General features: G+C 39.5%; 2 protein-coding genes across 2 annotated transcripts in view; one reads left to right on the forward strand and one right to left on the reverse strand.

The window, feature by feature from the left end:
• Nucleotides 1-5,150, forward strand: part of GNS (glucosamine (N-acetyl)-6-sulfatase) — a 21,094-nt gene extending 15,944 nt beyond the window's left edge. The window contains exons 13-14 of the mRNA XM_082309530.1: nt 702-862; nt 1,693-5,150. Coding sequence (XP_082165656.1) covers nt 702-862; nt 1,693-1,768 — 237 coding nt within the window. The 3' untranslated portion in view covers nt 1,769-5,150. The remainder of the gene's footprint in view (nt 1-701; nt 863-1,692) is intronic.
• Nucleotides 3,030-15,096, reverse strand: LOC309589400 (adipocyte plasma membrane-associated protein-like). The gene is made up of 7 exons (XM_082309531.1): nt 15,009-15,096; nt 11,580-11,678; nt 9,978-10,127; nt 9,430-9,542; nt 8,081-8,241; nt 7,123-7,318; nt 3,030-6,306 (listed from the first exon to the last, which is right to left on the reverse strand). The coding sequence occupies exons 2-7, from the start codon at nt 11,638-11,640 to the stop codon at nt 6,109-6,111; spliced, it is 879 nt and encodes a 292-aa protein (XP_082165657.1). The 5' UTR covers nt 11,641-11,678; nt 15,009-15,096; the 3' UTR covers nt 3,030-6,108.
• Nucleotides 15,097-16,881: the final 1,785 nt, after the last annotated feature.

Consider the following 16,881-nt stretch of genomic DNA (forward strand, 5'->3'; position numbering starts at 1 on the left):
TGCAGTCACGCCTCCTCCTCTGTCTAGCACAGACAAAACCGCAGCTGAATTCTTGATATGTTGCACTAGTATTTGTCCCACAGAATGGTTGAGAGATTTAATGTACCAAAAAACAACTCTGCCCTAAAATCCTCCAGACAAACCGTCTCAAAGCACACAAAAAACCTTCTCAACATGTGTGTGCACAAAAAAAAAAGCTTTCTTGTATTCAGGTTAAAGCATACTTGTATTCAGCATATTCCGTATGTGTAGTCAAGACACCTGTCGGAGTTTGAGAGCTGGAAGTGCCTGATGAGCATATAATGGTGCTGTGATGGTCAGGAAATGGGGTATTTTGAGATCCATTAAGGAAAAGACAGCCAGCTTCGCCTGTGGCCTCTTGCTGTGGTCTTACGGTCATTAGTTGGGTTCCATTTATGTGTTAGAAAAAAATCTGCAGTGTAGCAGATGAGTACTTCAGGTGGAATTAAAAACTTTTCCAACAAGACTGTACTAACACAAAACTTTAGCTTTACCTACACACTGTCCTGTCTTTCACTGCTTAGCCACATGGCTAAATATGGCTTATGGCTGGGGGTGTTGCAGTGTAGCTGAAAACAACATTTGAGACTCTATGCTGTCATAGTGTTCTTCCCAAATAACATGATTAAATGTTAATTAGCATTTGGGACTTAACACAGTGCGGGAACTCTCATCTACAGGTGTTTGTGGAAGTGTATAACTTGACTGCAGATCCACACCAGATCAATAACATTGCTAAAACAATTGATCAAGAAATTCTAGAAAAGATGAACTATCGATTAATGATGCTGCAGTCCTGTTCCGGAGCAACTTGCCGTACACCAGGTGTCTTCGATCCCGGGTAAACACTGGTTCAGTTAATTGTTATAATACTTTTAAATATAACTATATGTTTTTAAAATTAAGCTTTTATAGAGGGTATTTATGATGGAATATAATATTACTGACATACATACTGTTGTTTAATAGAGATGCTTTCTTGGTGCTTCTATTTTTTTAATGTTTAATCTTTATTTTAATTTAGCCTACCAAATATAACTTGATGGTATTAATACGACTACTTTAATCTTGTCAGCCACTGTTGACTTAGAATAGCTGAGGCTTACAGCCGTGCTGAGTAGGCAGAGCCAAGTGACCTCAGGTTTGCCTGCAAACAAGGAAAAGCTCTGCAGGTTTCTGTAGGCAGGGATTTCCCAAGTACTTGCTATGATTGTTCCTGGAGATGCTGTTAGCAAAGAATGTTTCCTGCAGGCCCTAAGCTGTCTTAGTCAGCTGTTGTAAGTAAATAGCACTTTTTACCTCAAAATTCAGTCAGTAATCACTTGGGCCGAAGCTTTTTTAAGAGCTATTTAAAATGTCCTTACAGCTGTGCCACACAAGTTTGTAATTTGAGGCAGCAAAGCTCTCTGTTAGAAGCATCTCCTGAATGCTTAATGTTATACATGCCAATATGCTGCTGGTATGTTGTAGCTAGTGTTTATTTCTTTGGAGACTATCAGCTCCTTAGTTGCATGTTGTTGTAAGTCATCTGTTGTAAAAAGTAGAGAGATTGTCCCTACCGCATACTGTCAAGAAAGCAACTACACGTGGAGCCTTGTACCAGAGCTATTCTAGAAGCGTTGGTCACTGCGGGCTCACTGCGGCTCACGCAGACTCCGCTCCTTCCTACAGGTACAGGTTTGACCCACGGCTCATGTTCAGCAATCACGGTGTTCGGGCTCGGAGGTTTTCTGCACAGTCCTTGTAAGGCATTGAAGGGCCTCTCGCAATCGGCTCCTGCTGAGCAGTTTCTCCGGTGGCTGCAGCAGGTCTGTCTCCGTAACTCTCGTTGATCGCAGCTGGAAGACTTCTAATGGGCTACTCAAACCCTGTGTGGAAGAAAAACCCTCGTCTTTGGCTGGTTGCCTTGTGCAATATGTGTATTTTACAGCTGAACTGTAACTCTAAATCGTTAGACACAGCTAATCTGTCTTGCTCAGATAAGTTGATTACCACCTTTGTCTTTCAAGTACCTTTTCATATCACAGGCACAGAGGTGAACCTATGCCTATGAATCTGAACAGCTTCTTTTGTTCTAAAAATCAATAAACGCATATTTGAGTCAGGTTAGATAGGCAGGTGCTATTGCACAGTAATGCTCACCCATGTTCAGTGCCATAGACTTTCCTAAAAGCTGTGTTCAATTATAGGTTTCCTGTATGGAGCTCAAAGCTGTTGATGACAATAGCAGACTAGCCCAAAATAGCGTAGGAAGGCATTAGTCAAAACTGTAGGATCTGACTAGCGAGTGTCTTGTGCAGAATCAAAATCCGTATGCTAAATGTTCTCTTTCAACAAGACCACTTCAAATGAGACCAATGAGTTTTGTAGGATGGCTTTGGTAGCTTGCAAACAAGAATGTAATTTCAACCTCCTTCTAGTTTGAAATGCTGGAGTGGGTTACTATGTACTACTGACAAAACTCTTAGGGTTTGATATAGGCTTTCTAGTGAGTTAAGAGAATGTTGAGACTAACAAGTGTTCAAATAAGTGTGCCTGTGTTTTGAACTAACTCTTAAGTCTGTTTTAATACATGAACAGAAGTAATACTAAAAAACTAACCCACAAAACCCACAAAAAAAAACCAAACCAACAGGGAACCACAGTAGAGTTGATCTGAGTCTAACCTCCAAGTGTCTTGAATTGTCTAACATCTTGTGTTGATTAGATTCTTGAAGGTAAATTATTTTGAGAGCAAACTAGCCAAAAATCAATAAATCATTGCTCGCTAGAAGTTAGGCTAAGAGGGCTATTTTAGGCAGTTTAAGTGCTTCGTAGAGTGTTGCTTTTTGGTTGAGACATAACTACTCAGAACCTGCAGTAAGTGGCCTTCACACCAAAGGACTGACGTCAGCTGTCTGCGGTATGTTATCACTTGGTTTCCCTTTGGAAGGGTGATGTTGTCTTTTCAGCCTTCTGATTAGGCTTATCTGAAATGCAGCCATCGCTTGCACCCAAACGTGAGTCTCTTTCTAAATCTTGAAAAACACCCGAGCCTGTGTCAGCATATAACTTCTGTATAGATTCATGGGCAAAACACTGTCTAGAAACACTGAATTGTGTCTCTTTTGCAAGACAAGTTCATGTTGCTTGTGAGCAAATCAACTGCGTTATCAAGCAAGATAATCTTTCCCTTGTCAAACAAACTGTGGCACAACTATTTAGTTTTTAGTTATTTCAGATCTTTTACCCAAACGAGAGCCTGATGATTTCAACTTCTGTCACATAAAACCTTGTACTAAGTAATCATTGAGTAGGCAACAAAGTATTCCTCTTTCAACGCTGTGAAGGTGCATACCCTGGTGCACAGATCCACGAACTGGATACAAGCAATGCTACAATAAGATAAGTGGAACTTTCTTTGCTTTTAATTCTGAAGCACAGAAGTTGTCCTTCACGTAGCTTAGAGCCGCAAACTTCTGTGATGGTCTACAGGTTAGATTTTGTAGAGCTTTTCTCAGATCTAACTTATTGTTTCAAATCTCTAGAGTGACCAAATATTTGGAGACAAAAAATTGCTTGAAAGGTAACTGGAGCGTCTGTAAAATGCAGAAGTTTTTGGATACTCAGACTACTCGCATGCTTTCAAACACTCAGGACTTTTTTTTTTCCTCCACTGCAACTGTAGCTTTATCCTGTTCTTTGTTTCTCAAGCCTTAGTATTGCCCATCAATACCCTTCAGACTCCATTTTGTCTTTAAAAACAAAACCAAAGTTGTTTTCATGCTCTCAAGCGTTTTCTTGCACACTGAGCTAAACCTAGAGTTTGTTTATGTAGTGTTTTGCTCAGATAATTCTAGCAAGTTAGACTTTTTCTCTGTTTAAACTTTATTTTGGTAGCTGTGTGGAGGCTAGAGTGAAATACATTGCTGCACATTAAACCCTCAACAGTTTTATTAAATCTGGGTCATATGTCAAGTTTCTACTTGAGTTCAGTTTCAGTGCAAGTATGTGTGTTATGATGCTTCTTAACAGAAACAAAAAAACTTTGTTATAGGTACAGATGTGTAACTTTAACACTATCTTTTCTTAAAGTGATCTTAAGCCATAACAAGGAAATTTTCTTTTGAATGATTTGCTTTTTGCCTAATAACTAATGTGAAAGTTGGCAGAACTGAGGCAGATTATCCAGTATGTGTGACCAGCAGTTTTACCCAACTGTGAACACTCACTCTTGCTATCTGCACACACCTACAATGCATTTTGTAACTAGGCTCAATAACTTAACATACTCCCTCTCAGAGAACCACACTATACCTGAAATCTGTCATAGGTGGTAAATGTTGTATTAAATTGGAATTCAGAATGAAATTAGTCAGTCCTTAACCAAAAAGAGAGTAGCGGTTCAGGAAAATACCTGCTTCACTCCCACCTTTTGATAAAGACTGAAGAACTGTTCAGCAAAAGCACATAGCTGTAGGAAGAACTGGAACCAAGAGCTGCCCGCCTTTCGCTGCGTTTAGAGGAGCTGCTTGTCACTTGCCTGGTGTCTGTTTCCCTGAAGCAGTTAATTCTGAGTATCTTTACAACCTTGAATGAACAGTGTTAATTCTTATCCTTGCTGATTAAAAGAATACTATGAAGGAACTTTGACTCTCATCCAGATCTAATTCCCAACTAAGTGATTTTAAAACTAAATGGTGTTCCTGGATATTCCATTTCATGTGCTATTTGACCCTGGCTGTATCTGTACCTTGTTACTAAAGGCTAAATGAGAGGGCCTTAGTGGTATAGAGTGGGGTTTAGGTAAAATGTGATTTTTTTTTTTTTTTTTAATTTTTTTTAAATCATTATTATCAAAAGCAGAACTGTGAATTTTAATGATCTGATCTGGTAAAGTAGATACTATACAGGGAGACATACAGTTAATAACTTTATTACATTATCCTAAACCAAAAACCATGCAGTACCATCACTTCAGTATAAGTAAATACGGCTAGTACATGCTTACCCAGCATCAGCCCAGTAAACTAGGCTTTTTTATTTTGAGGAGTAAAGGTGTAACAGGGACACATAAATGCAAACACACACCCAAAGCAGGTATAATACCTTTTCAATCAAGTTAAATTTAAGACTGATTATACAAGCTGAATACAATATTTCTTCATAATGAAACAGCTTTCATTTATTGTGATTCAATTAAAAAGAAATTTGTTTGTATTACTCTCTCTGTATGTGAGCATACTTTGCTGTAGCATGTTGTGAGCATACTTAACTTCTGCTGTTTTGAACGTTTGTTTAGAAAGTGCCCTTCCAGAGGACCCTGTTCACTGCTGCACTTTTGGGAAAGAAAAAATAAACTGCCTATCAAACTTCCTATCTTTCCGTTGTTGAACTTCAGTTAAACCTTTCCAAAGCATCAAGCTGTGTCACATTTCCAAAGATGGCATTCCTAATTTATAAGCCTGCTCTCTGCTTGCTGCCAAAATGGGAACTGTGGCCACTAGTGAACTTTTTTCTGTGGGCGCATCTGTACACGAGATAATGTGTGACTACTTTGCACCAGGGAGAAACGCTGAGATGAGAGAACAAATTCAAAGGCAAGCTGTACTTGCTCATATTTCCTTGGAAACTGATGTAGTTGAATAGATGGAAAACTTTAACAAAAAAGACAATGGAGAAACTGCTGTTCATAATTAAAAGCAGTATGTTCTGCCTTTGGGAAAGAGGAAGAATAAAGGCTTTTTCCAAAATGGGAACTGTGAGCAACAGTGAGATATGTGCTACTCACCTCAATCCCTGTAACAGAGTTGAATTCCTTGGATGATTCTGTGCAACTGTTTAAAAATATATACATAACTATTTTCTGAACTATAGAGCAAGGTGATCTGGTACCTTTAACCTATCTAAGTCTGAGGCTTTCACAAGCTTCTAAAACAAGTATTTCTGCATTTGTGTTTTCATTTCTGCTTAACCATGTGGTATCAGTTTCACTTCTTCAGTGATGTAGCAGTCTTCCATTAAGTAGAGAAAAACATTTAACAGCTGCTTGAAACAACGCTGCTATTTTTCTTTTGATGCTTTATGAGCTTATGAAAACTGTAACATTTACTGTAGCACCACAAGAAAAGGCAGCTCTGTATTACCTAGGTACACCTTCCCATCATGCTCAAAGACATCACTGACAGCCCAAGTGACGCTGCCGTCAGGGTCATGGAAGCTCGCCACAATGTCTCCTTTGTCGTTAATTTCTAAGAACAAGCCGTGTTTGTTAAGAAAAACGCTGTAGAATGATAAAGGAGTCACCTGTTTTAGAAAAAGAAACACACAGTGTTAACAGTTCAGTCAGGAGGCAGGGCAGGGAACCTGTATGACGAGGCAGAAATGGCAATGCTAATGTATTGCTTTCCAGATGTTGCTCTGGTCAGATTCAGCTGTTACTTAATCTTTTGATAATATCCACTGGACTGTGTCTAAAGCTGGCAGGCCAGTAATCCCTCACTCATCTTAAAGTACAGTCAGTGCCTGCTTGCTCAAGAAGGTGTGGATGCTCTTTGAACTTACTCCAGCTGCCACAAGCCACCCATTTTCTAAAAACAGGAATAAGAGGGACTTGATGGAACACAACTGAATCGCCCACTTTCTTCCTGAGCAAATTCTAGAGAAAAGGCAGCATGGTTCCTAGAAAAAGTAGCATGGTTACTCATAACCAGCTCCATGACTCTTGCTTAGCAAAAATGAGTTCGCAGAGTTTGATTCCTCTAGCAAAATCCTCGTATGCTGTGTAAAGGGTTCACCTGCCATGACAATGTCATGGTGCTATAAATCAATGGGCTGAGAGCTTGCAACTATGGACTACTTTTGTCAATACTGATTTTTCTACTTTATAAATGGGTTCTTAGTATTGCAACAGTAAAACTGCTGTGTTTTAATATGTAAGAAAGAAACCAATCCCTAAATGCTCCAGAAAAATCAAAGTTAGTATGTGCTGGGATGCTCGTGGGTAAAGATGAAGGAGTTGTCTTTTGCATTTCCTAGTAAAGAACAACAAGTTCTTTCATACTTAAAAAAATTAAAATTTCTGTGACACCAATTGTTAATACTACAGAGTGTCAAAGTTACCTTTGCAATAAATCTCTTCAGGAACGGATACGGTCCTAAAGCATCCAGAAAAGGAGAAAAGAAACCAGGAAAGCGAGTAGTGGATATTCCAACTCTGTATAAGCCCGTGTTTGATAATCTGATGTTGTCTGGATACCCAGGCAGGTTGTCAACAAAAACTTCTTTTTTTCCTGCATTAGGTCCACTCAGCCAATAGCTGCAAAAAGGGAATTTTACATATGAGTTGTAGTGGCTGCTGCAAAATACAGCAAGCTTAACAGCAGAGAAGATCCATCATTTTGATTCATGCAAGGAATTTTTCAAAATAGTGAAAACGACTCTGCAGGAAGTGGTAAATGCAAAGAGGGACTAAGACTGAGTAACGATGATTGGTCAAAAAAGCTCATCTTCCTACATGTAACATAAACAGTACCCCCCACCCCGTTCTATTAAAAAAAAAAATTAATACAAAATATGCCTGTTAAATGAAAACTAATATTAAATTTGGCTTTAGAACTTCCATGAAATAAAAAACCTGTTAAAACACTGACTCCCTTTAAAATGGGAAAAATGGGGTGTTATGCTAATCATCATAATCACATAGTGACTGACACTTGTTCTCTGAGGTCTGTTGTAACTGTAATAATGGAGTCATCGGGATAATTGTGATTGAGTCTGAGAGAATTAGGGCCCAATATATCAGTAAATAGGTATAAAAAACATTTGGCAGTGGAAAGAGCAACTGTTAATCTCAACCTAGAATTAACTAAAGCCTGTGACTCTTGCAACAGAAAAAAGTAATTTAGACTAAGTTTCCAACAGCAACCCTGTTAACCGCACAGCTTCAGTTTACATTTTTAGAAAAGGAAAAACAGAACAATAAGAACATGAAAATCGTGTCTACAAATTGATTTAAAACATGTAATATAAACTAACATGTAGTAGTTTATGTTTAGGAGGAGAATGATGTTTAACATACCGTATGATTCTACATATGCTGGTTTCTGCTATTAGTATGTAATCTTCGTAGGGAGACAGCGCAATCCCGTTTGCCATGTACAAGCCACCGAGCACCGTTCTTCCTGTTCTTGTTACAGGGTCATAGGCCAAGAGGCGACCAAGATGGTTTGTTTCGATTACCTTAATCAATACATCTAATGAAAAACTAGGCTATCAAAATACCTGGTTTTAATTAGAACAGAAAATATTCATAAGTTGTACGGACATAAATTAGATAAAAGCAGACTTTACAGAATGGCACGTGGCATCTTTATAAAAACAGTAAGCTCACACCACTAAAGGAGCAAAGGATTCTGTTCATGTCATTTCCCAGGCTGATCACAGCATTCTTGCAAACACAGAGGAACGTGGAGGTTGTAAAGCCCAGAGTTCAAAATATGTTATTCTGCAGTTCCTGCTTTAGCAAAACATTCAGGTCTATCGGGCTTCTGTGAACAATTACTTCTTCAAATCAAATTGGAAAGCATTCATGAGTGTTTTGCTAAAGCAAGTAAACAGCTGATATTTTGCTTCTGGTATGAAAGAATTTGAATAAGTTTCTTCTGCTAAAAATCTGCAGGGCAGCTTTGAATTATGTAAACATAAGCCCTGTGAAGAGGAAACTGCCTTTATGCTTGTTATTAGTGCTGGCAAACCCTTGTCAAGTCTGATGATGTACTACCAAACAATAATTCTGACAGCTTTAAGAAACAGCCAGCGACACATATTTCAACTATTCTATTTTTTCCTTTAAGAACTTGGTTCTTGATTCCCACCCCTGAAGTTAAATGTCCTTCCCTTCATGTGATTTTTTTCTCCTTGCTTAATTTTATCCACAATTCTGGTAGCAAAGATGAGACTCAGCATAAACTTTATGTCCGTGACCTCACTGAATTTCAGCTTTACAAACAGACCGTTTGTTCTAGATAAAGTTGTACTCAAAGGCTATGACTACACAGAAAAGATACCTACAAGTACCCCTGCCGTTTGCTACCCTGCATTTACTGCAGTATAAGAAGAGCATGCTTGTAGGCAGATACCAGGGAGAAACTAACGCTACAGTCTGGTTTTTTGCAGCATGAATCACATGACAATTTCTTTGGGCAGTCATACTAGGAGGTTTTTTCTTTTCCAGAAGGGCAGCTACAGAATAGCACAGCCCATCCTTTGCCTCGGGGCTTGAACACGCTGCATTCATAGCATGCTTGGCTAAAACACACAAGCACCAGCAAAAGCTTGTCTCTTCTGCAGCGTGGCACACAGTGCTGCCAGCACAAAAATTAACACTTCAGCTGCCTGAACAAATGGCAACAAATTACCTCATCTCACCTCGTATTTGTGATGTCGTCTTTCCCATTTGCTACTTGAATCCGTAAAATAAAACAAATTTTTCTTTGATATTTCTAATCCATTTAGAAATTTGAAAGGAAGTCCATCCACACCTAGTTAATAAAAATGACTACTAATTAAAATAAATACAAAACCACCGAGTGTTCACAAGGATTCAGATTCACACAAGCTTAAAATTTCAGACATTTCAATTCCAAATCTCATAGTTAATGCTATCCTTAAGTTGTCCCAAGCTAAAAAAATCCAACTCCAAGTTAGTCATTTGCAGGGAAATGCGTTCAGGTTGCAGCCCCATGTAACACATACCAAGCCAAAAGCCTCTGACAATCATCATCAGTGCTTTTGTTTTCTTCTATTTTTTAAACAGATCTTAAAAATACAAAGCCAATGGGCTTTCAGTCAGTCTCAGTCCCCATGCTCACTAGTCCTGATCTCAACTGATTTAAATGCCTTGCTCTTCCAATTTATATATAAGCATGAGGACCAAAGCCAAGCTCAGTCTACTTCCCCACTAACTGTAGTATCACCTTTTTCACTCGATAGCAGGAGGGTTTTCTCTCCTGTCCTTGGGTTGACTTTGTACAGGCCTAAATAAGAATCCACCACAATCAAGTTACCATCCTCATCCATTCGGACTCCGTGGGGCCGCCCACATATTGGTTCATAGTCTGGAGTTCCTGAGATACAAATCAGAAGAAGTATAAGACCAGGAGGTTGTACAAGACGAAGATCCCGAAATACAAAGGCTGAAAAGCACTAAGCTATCATCCTTGAATAAACCAAAGCTTTAAAAGCTTCCTTAAACTGTCTCTAAAAGTAACTTGCAAAGGAAGTGACAGTATGTCATTCTAGTCATCTCTTTTCCTTGTTACTTAAGAAAAAAAATGCTCCCAACCTTCAGAGAAATTCAGCTCTTCTCTGATTTTGCAGACAACTTTAAAGATGATTGAAGAACTGGTAGGATTACTAAATCAGTTAACAAAATGGATTAGCTGCTGTTTACCTTATATCCCCCACGTAAAAGACGGGAGGAAAAAACGCTTTTAGGAAAGATTTATCTAACTACTTCCCTTCAGCTGCGGGGCCCAAGCTCCACAGGTCACATGAGAATCCTATAAGTAATCCTCAGGTAAAACTACAAAAACCAGATCTACCACATTCAGTATTTTTATAGTGAGTAATTTTCGTGAGAGCACTGAAATTAGTAAGGCTTGACACCCTGCAGTTTTGTGACCTAATGCCCTCTACTCTGAAATACGTATTTTCCCCCAGTACTCCCATAAGCAAGGGTCAGCATACATTACAACTCACTAGAGCTGTGACACATCAGTAACACAAGCTGACTGACTGTTTGACAGCTGTCAATAAGTTAACAGTTGAGTTCCAGTCTGACTCTGAATGGAACAATCATTTTGGTCTCATTTTTGGTTTCTTAACATCCACATGGTCAATTATTTACATAAGACTCAAAAAAGTTCAGTAATCTTTGAGAATTCTTTCAAATTCAGTCAAGACTAGCCCATAGCACAGGGACTTTGGGGACAGGGAAAGCACCTGCATAACTGTCACGTTTTTAGGAAGCCAGGCTAAAGCCAATCAATCAGCTATTTTAATGGCCTTTCAGGCCTGCTTGATTCATCAAAAAGCAATAGGATAAAAACGTAAACATTTCAGTGTTTCTCTTCCTCCTTTACAAGTAAGGAAAGAAAATGCAACCTTGCAGCCCAGTTACTGGTGATGGTACCAGGACACGCTATTCTGATTCCTTTGTAAGATTTGAAATGTTTCTAAAATACATTTTGACCTTGAGGCAGGAAAATAATTGGATAAATTGTGCCTTTAGACCACCCTTGAAAAGCCTTGTATAGAAGGACTTCTATGAAATGTTGTTCTTTATTTAAATGGCAATCCATGGCAAGTCTATCCAAGTCAGTCTCAAGGGCTAGAGAAGCGTGCCATGACGCCTTAATCCTGCCTACATTAGGAAAAACTACATGACAGCAGTAGGCTTCTCTTACAAAAATAATCAGAAAATGTTAACAGTAGCTAAAATAGCACTTCAATTTCTCATTCAGTGGCACTTATACGAACAAGTTTGTTGTCATTTTTACATCGAAACCATCGCTCACCACATTCCGGCATATCCTGCCCCATTTGAGTAATGAAATGCAGCTGGTCACCACTGATCATCCACAGCTTCCCATCCACAGTACCAGTGTAGAGATTACCTTAAAATAGGTATAGTAGGAGAGTGGTTTAAAAGGGGCCAAGGCAAATAAAACTTATTATAAAAGAAGGATATTCCTCATTATTGTGAGCCCGCCCTTCTTGCTCCTAGTTTATATATTCTATGCACACACAAAGCAACGAAACAGACAGGAAACCATACAGCTTGCTTTAAAAAGATTTTTATAAAGCAGAAAGAGCAATAACAAATTGGAAATTAGAAAAAATATGAATTGTTCATGTTTATTTTAAATAAACATAATACATTAAAGGCTATCTTAAGACTCCTCTGGGTTAGCAGCAAACAAAGGCATTAAGGACGGGACTAAAGATTCATAGTGATATTCTCATACTGTCAGTGAAAATCAGTGAAAGCATTAGCAGAGCTCACACAATCTACCTTTTTGTCCTGAGGGTTCTGCCACCCTATCAGCTAGCTAAAATGTTAGGTAGACGAAAGGAAAACATTACAACGATTGATCCAAAACATGAAAGTAACCCTTCTCCTAAGACATTAAAATCCTAAGCAAAGAAAACAAGTGTGGTTTTTGTCTTTAAGATGTGATGTTTTGCTTTGGTTTTGAACCACCGGAATAATACCAAAAATGTGTAAGTTTGCATTAAAGGACTAAGCACTTTTTTATTCGATACCTGCTTAGCAGTTGTTTTCTCCTCTGCTTTTAAAGTGTTTAAATTAACAAGGCAAAAACCTCACAGGAAGTCTTCAAAGCTTTTGGCATTGTATTGTAACTCGAAAAACTTCTGTGCAGAGTATCAAAGGAAAAACACTAACAGCGATTAAGCCCCACCTTCGAAAAATAGCATCCTCCTACCTTTTGACTAGCCCGGGCTCTGAAATAGTACAATGCACATGACCGACCCTAGACTTACTGTTCAACAAAATACACTTTTAGTGTAAAGTCTGTTAACTGGAAATATTCCTCTGATTTGTCTTCTATCTACATAGATTGAACTAAAGTAGATATTATTTTCTTTACGTGCAACCTGCATTTTCACCCTAGCCTTGTTTACATTTAAAACTGTACACTGTCACTTGGCGACAGGTGTTAAAAGATACTCCATAAAAGTTATGCTACCTTTCTCTGCCAATATTACTAAAAACCACAGATTCTGACTTTGTCTAATGAGCACTTACACCAGAGCAGATAAACAGATATAAAAATGTCTAGCATCTGCTCACTCACATCTATGGAAAAACGTTGTGAGCAAACAGGACAGGTTCTCAAAGTATCAGCTGTCAGCTCTAGATTAAAAGAATTCCCTAGGATTACTGGCCTACAGAAAGCACCTGTTTATCCGAAGGGAGAACTTCAGAGCCACTGTTCAATACAACAACTTTGCCTGGGAAAAAAACAGAGGCTGAGCTTTGCTGTCATAAAATATACTGGCATTCTAATGCCTCCCGAGGCATGCTGGAAACAGCTGAAATTTCTGATCCCATACCAGATTCTGTATTTGAAGAGAGAAATCTTAGACTTGTGATGCTATTTTCTGTCATGCTATGCACTAGGCTATGATGCTATATTTAGATTTATACAGCTAGTGCAAGTTGGTTTTGCACTAGACTTCTCTCATAGGTACTTGTCATAAAGTGAAGGCAAAACAGACCTACTCTAGTTACCCTAATATCCTGTCTTATTCACACGGAAAACAGCATTTACCTAAATCAGGCAACATCACCACAACACTTACTACAACCTTGGTCACATTGTATGATTTCAACTGACTGAATTCAGTCTCCTAAAACGTCCTTAAATTCAGGGAAGATCCGTGGTGGAATTAACACACTGAAGAAAAACAGAAGCAAAACAGTATTTTATACAGCATCATGAAAGGTTGGATTTGGCAACACAGAGCATTTTCAGGATTAGTCCTCATATTTAAAATACACTCTGCAAAACTCCTGTTGTGAACGCTGCCCTTTCTGAAAGTTGCAGGAGAAGAGGTGGAGAACAAAAAGTGCGATAAACAGACAATTTAGAATAGCACCTTTGAGGAAAGCAGGAAGGAAACAGCTTTGCGAAGACGTTTGCTAGGAATGGGTGCCTCAACGTGAGGTGTTGAGCTAGGTCCCTTCCAGGACTATGCTTCTACGACTGAGAACACTTCTAATTTCAGCTTGCACAATGGCAAACAAGAACGTTCCAGGTGATTGCCTCTCACATCTGTAGCACAGAACACAGGATGGTATCTTTCAGACAAACATGTCCTGGGCTATTCGATGTTTCCTTGAAAAAAACAATAAAACTAGCACCTGCAGTAAGGGAGGGTGTCTGAACTGCCTGGCTCAAACTGCTCTGGACTGGGAGTTGCCTACTTCTCTGTACCGGCTGCTGCAGGAATCTATTTTATCCACTTACACACCAAGAGGAAAATAATTCCTCCAAAACAGGTAAGTCCCGAGTCCACAGCACTAAACCTGTGTCCTAAACATATCCCAGTGTTTCTCCTCTATTTGGCTTGAACTTTCATTGCGGTCCCTACCTTGTGCACATGCTGGGTAAGAGAGTTGTTGGGAAGATGCAAAACGTGCTACTTGTTACTGCTTCAGCTCTCTGCTTCCCACCACCTGTAAGGTTCCTGCACCTACCATTTTGCCACCTCACAGCTGCCAGACAACCAAGATGAATTATGTGGACAGGTTAAGAGGTTTTATATTAATTACAGTGAAAAGTTCTTTTATATTCCAAGCTGCTCTAAAAATATGTTTCTGATAACTATGCAAATTTTAAAACAACTTCATTTGCCTCCCTCTTCGGCTCTGTGTTCAATAACAGCTTTTGAAGTAAGAGCATGTTGAACTCAATAATTGAGCTCAAGCAGCAAATGAATGCTGCTTTTGGAGACCTGAAGCAAGATAGAAAAACAAGGCAAGCTTATCACTAGGCCTATGTCAAAAGCCCAAGCTTAAACTCACATTTGGAAGAATTCCCACAAAAATATTCTGCTGCTTTTGCATGCTACTTTTAAAGAATATGCCATTTCACATCTTTTTAAAACTATATTTTAATACAACTTCTATATATTGCAAATTTGTGGTGCTGTGTTTTTTAATATAGCAGTAAGACATTTGCTGTGTCCTTGGAAGCAGCAGACAACAAAATGTTCTGGAATATTTCCAGTGAAATGTTTACAAACGTAAAGATATGGAAGCACATGTAATTATCTTAATATTTTTGGAGTCATCATTTAGCAAACATTCCTATTTTTCTTTCTTTGGATTTAAACTTCTTAAGTCTCCTCTTTCAATAACTTGACCAAGCAGATGTATCAGATGTGTAACTTCACCCATTTGGAAGTTATCTACTTGCCTTCATCATCAACAGTAAAGGACTCGGGACCTTTCAGTTGTCCTGTGAAGATTCTTTGTCCACTCTGAAGCTTTTTATTCACTTGTAATGATCCAACCAAGGCAGGAGGTGGTTTTTCAAAACTGCACCAAATGAATTATAAATAAGATGTAAGAAACAAGGCAACATTGGACTATAAAATTATTTGAAGGGAAAGTAATAGGACTTTACTCCAGAGATACTAGTAACAAGGTATTCTCTTTTTTTAAAGAATTTGTTAAAACTATGACTTCAAACTAAATTAACAATTCCATGGATCTTGCAGGCCCAGGCTAAAAAGAATACAGACTTCTTAGGAGATTTTTGTTTTTCTGAAATCAATACAAACACAAAATTGCCGTCATCCTAGAGGTTTTTATTCCCTATCACTAGTCTGAGATCTCGTAACAATCTCTCTACATGTATGCATGAATACTGCACTGCTCAGCATTGTTTTGCTTGAAATTCACTTGTTTAAAAAAGCATTTCTATTTTCCAGTTTTATATGAGAAACACAATTTCTCCTGCATATGAACTTAAGTAGCATGCTCTATATGCTCCTGCAGGATGAAAAGTATAGAAGTTTTGAAAGCACAGGTATTTCCCAACAAACACGAGTATGCTACCGAACTTTAAAATCAAGCAGGGGAACATACGTGAACGGTTCTGGATCAATGGGAGATGGTAAAAAGTAAATGCCAGCAAAAGTTGCAAGGACTGCAGCTGGAAACCCCCATGCTGGGAACCTGGGAAGAAAAGAAAACAATTGTATACTCACGCACATACAGGAGGAGGGCAGGAGGGGACTGAGTAAATTTTTTTTTTTCAAAAGTTAAAAAATTTCAGTGCTAAAAATTAAGTCTGAAGGAGGACAAAGCAGACTGCAACAACCTGGCGGTCCCTGCCATGGAGAGGAGCGGCCTGGCTGCTCCACAGGCAGTACTGCTGCCCTGCTCTCCCTCTGCACTGGAGCTCCTCTGGTCTCTGTATGGGCGATCCAGCCCCTGAACCAGCCGAAAACCACAAGGTTTCTTTTGCCGAGTTGTATTTCTAGTAGTACATAGCTGCCGTAGGCAGAGACACAAGCCCAGTTACTTGTGTGGTGAGCAACTTTGCTGACTCTAGTATCTTTTAGGCCTTTTACCAACCTTACCCCAGCTGCGTATTGGAGTATTTGCTATTAACAGGTTTTACCAAGCGCACAGATAGTCATAACGTGGTTGTTGCACCTATGAAGCTATGGGGTCTCACATGAATCAGCCTTCAAGGAACTGGTTAAGCCATTATCATCTCCTCTGCTGCAGGGCCGCAATGCCCAGGGAAGAGCAACAGAGAGACCAAAGCGAACAGCAAAATAGCTCCATTCTACCAATGCAATTAGAGAGGATTAAACCATTTTTAAAAAAAAAGTAAGTAACCAGGAAATTAAACGTACATGTTTCTGGAGAAAACCACTAAAAAGCCTTTAAAGGCCGTAAGATAAAAAGGGGCAAAAGGCGTTTTCACCCAGCCCAGGACACTTCCTCACTGTATACGCCTCGTGTTTCTACAAGAGTTTTTTTAATAGGAAGAAACCACCCGCCCGTGGGCTTTCCCACCCAGCAAAGCGGGGTCAGCACCCCCTGCGAGCCCGCGGCTCCTCTCCCTCTATGGCGGAGGCGCCTCTGTGACAGAGGAAAGCCCCGCTCCGGCCCTGCCCGCCGCCTCGTGAGGTAAAACATGGCGGGCCCGCAACCCTCGCCTCTCTCCGCTTCCCGCCCGGGGGAAGACCTCTCCTCACGCACCGCCGCCGGCCCTCACGGGGGCGGGAAGCCGTCACCTCCCTCCTCCTCCCTCCCACGGAGCCCAGCGCTTA

This window comes from Platalea leucorodia (genome assembly GCF_965183815.1).
Source record: "Platalea leucorodia genome assembly, chromosome: 4".
Taxonomy (NCBI): domain Eukaryota; kingdom Metazoa; phylum Chordata; class Aves; order Pelecaniformes; family Threskiornithidae; genus Platalea; species Platalea leucorodia.

What these genes read in the sequence shown, in the direction of transcription:
- LOC309589400 (XM_082309531.1), bottom strand. Translation starts at nt 11,640, where the DNA reads ATGATCAGTGGTGACCAGCTGCATTTCATTACTCAAATGGGGCAGGAT. An exon ending in CCTGCTATCGAGTGAAAAAG is followed by an intron (nt 9,543 to 9,977) that starts GTGATACTACAG and finishes TTTATTAACTAG; the next exon opens with GTGTGGATGGACTTCCTTTC. An exon ending in TGAAGAGATTTATTGCAAAG is followed by an intron (nt 6,307 to 7,122) that starts GTAACTTTGACA and finishes TTTCTAAAACAG; the next exon opens with GTGACTCCTTTATCATTCTA.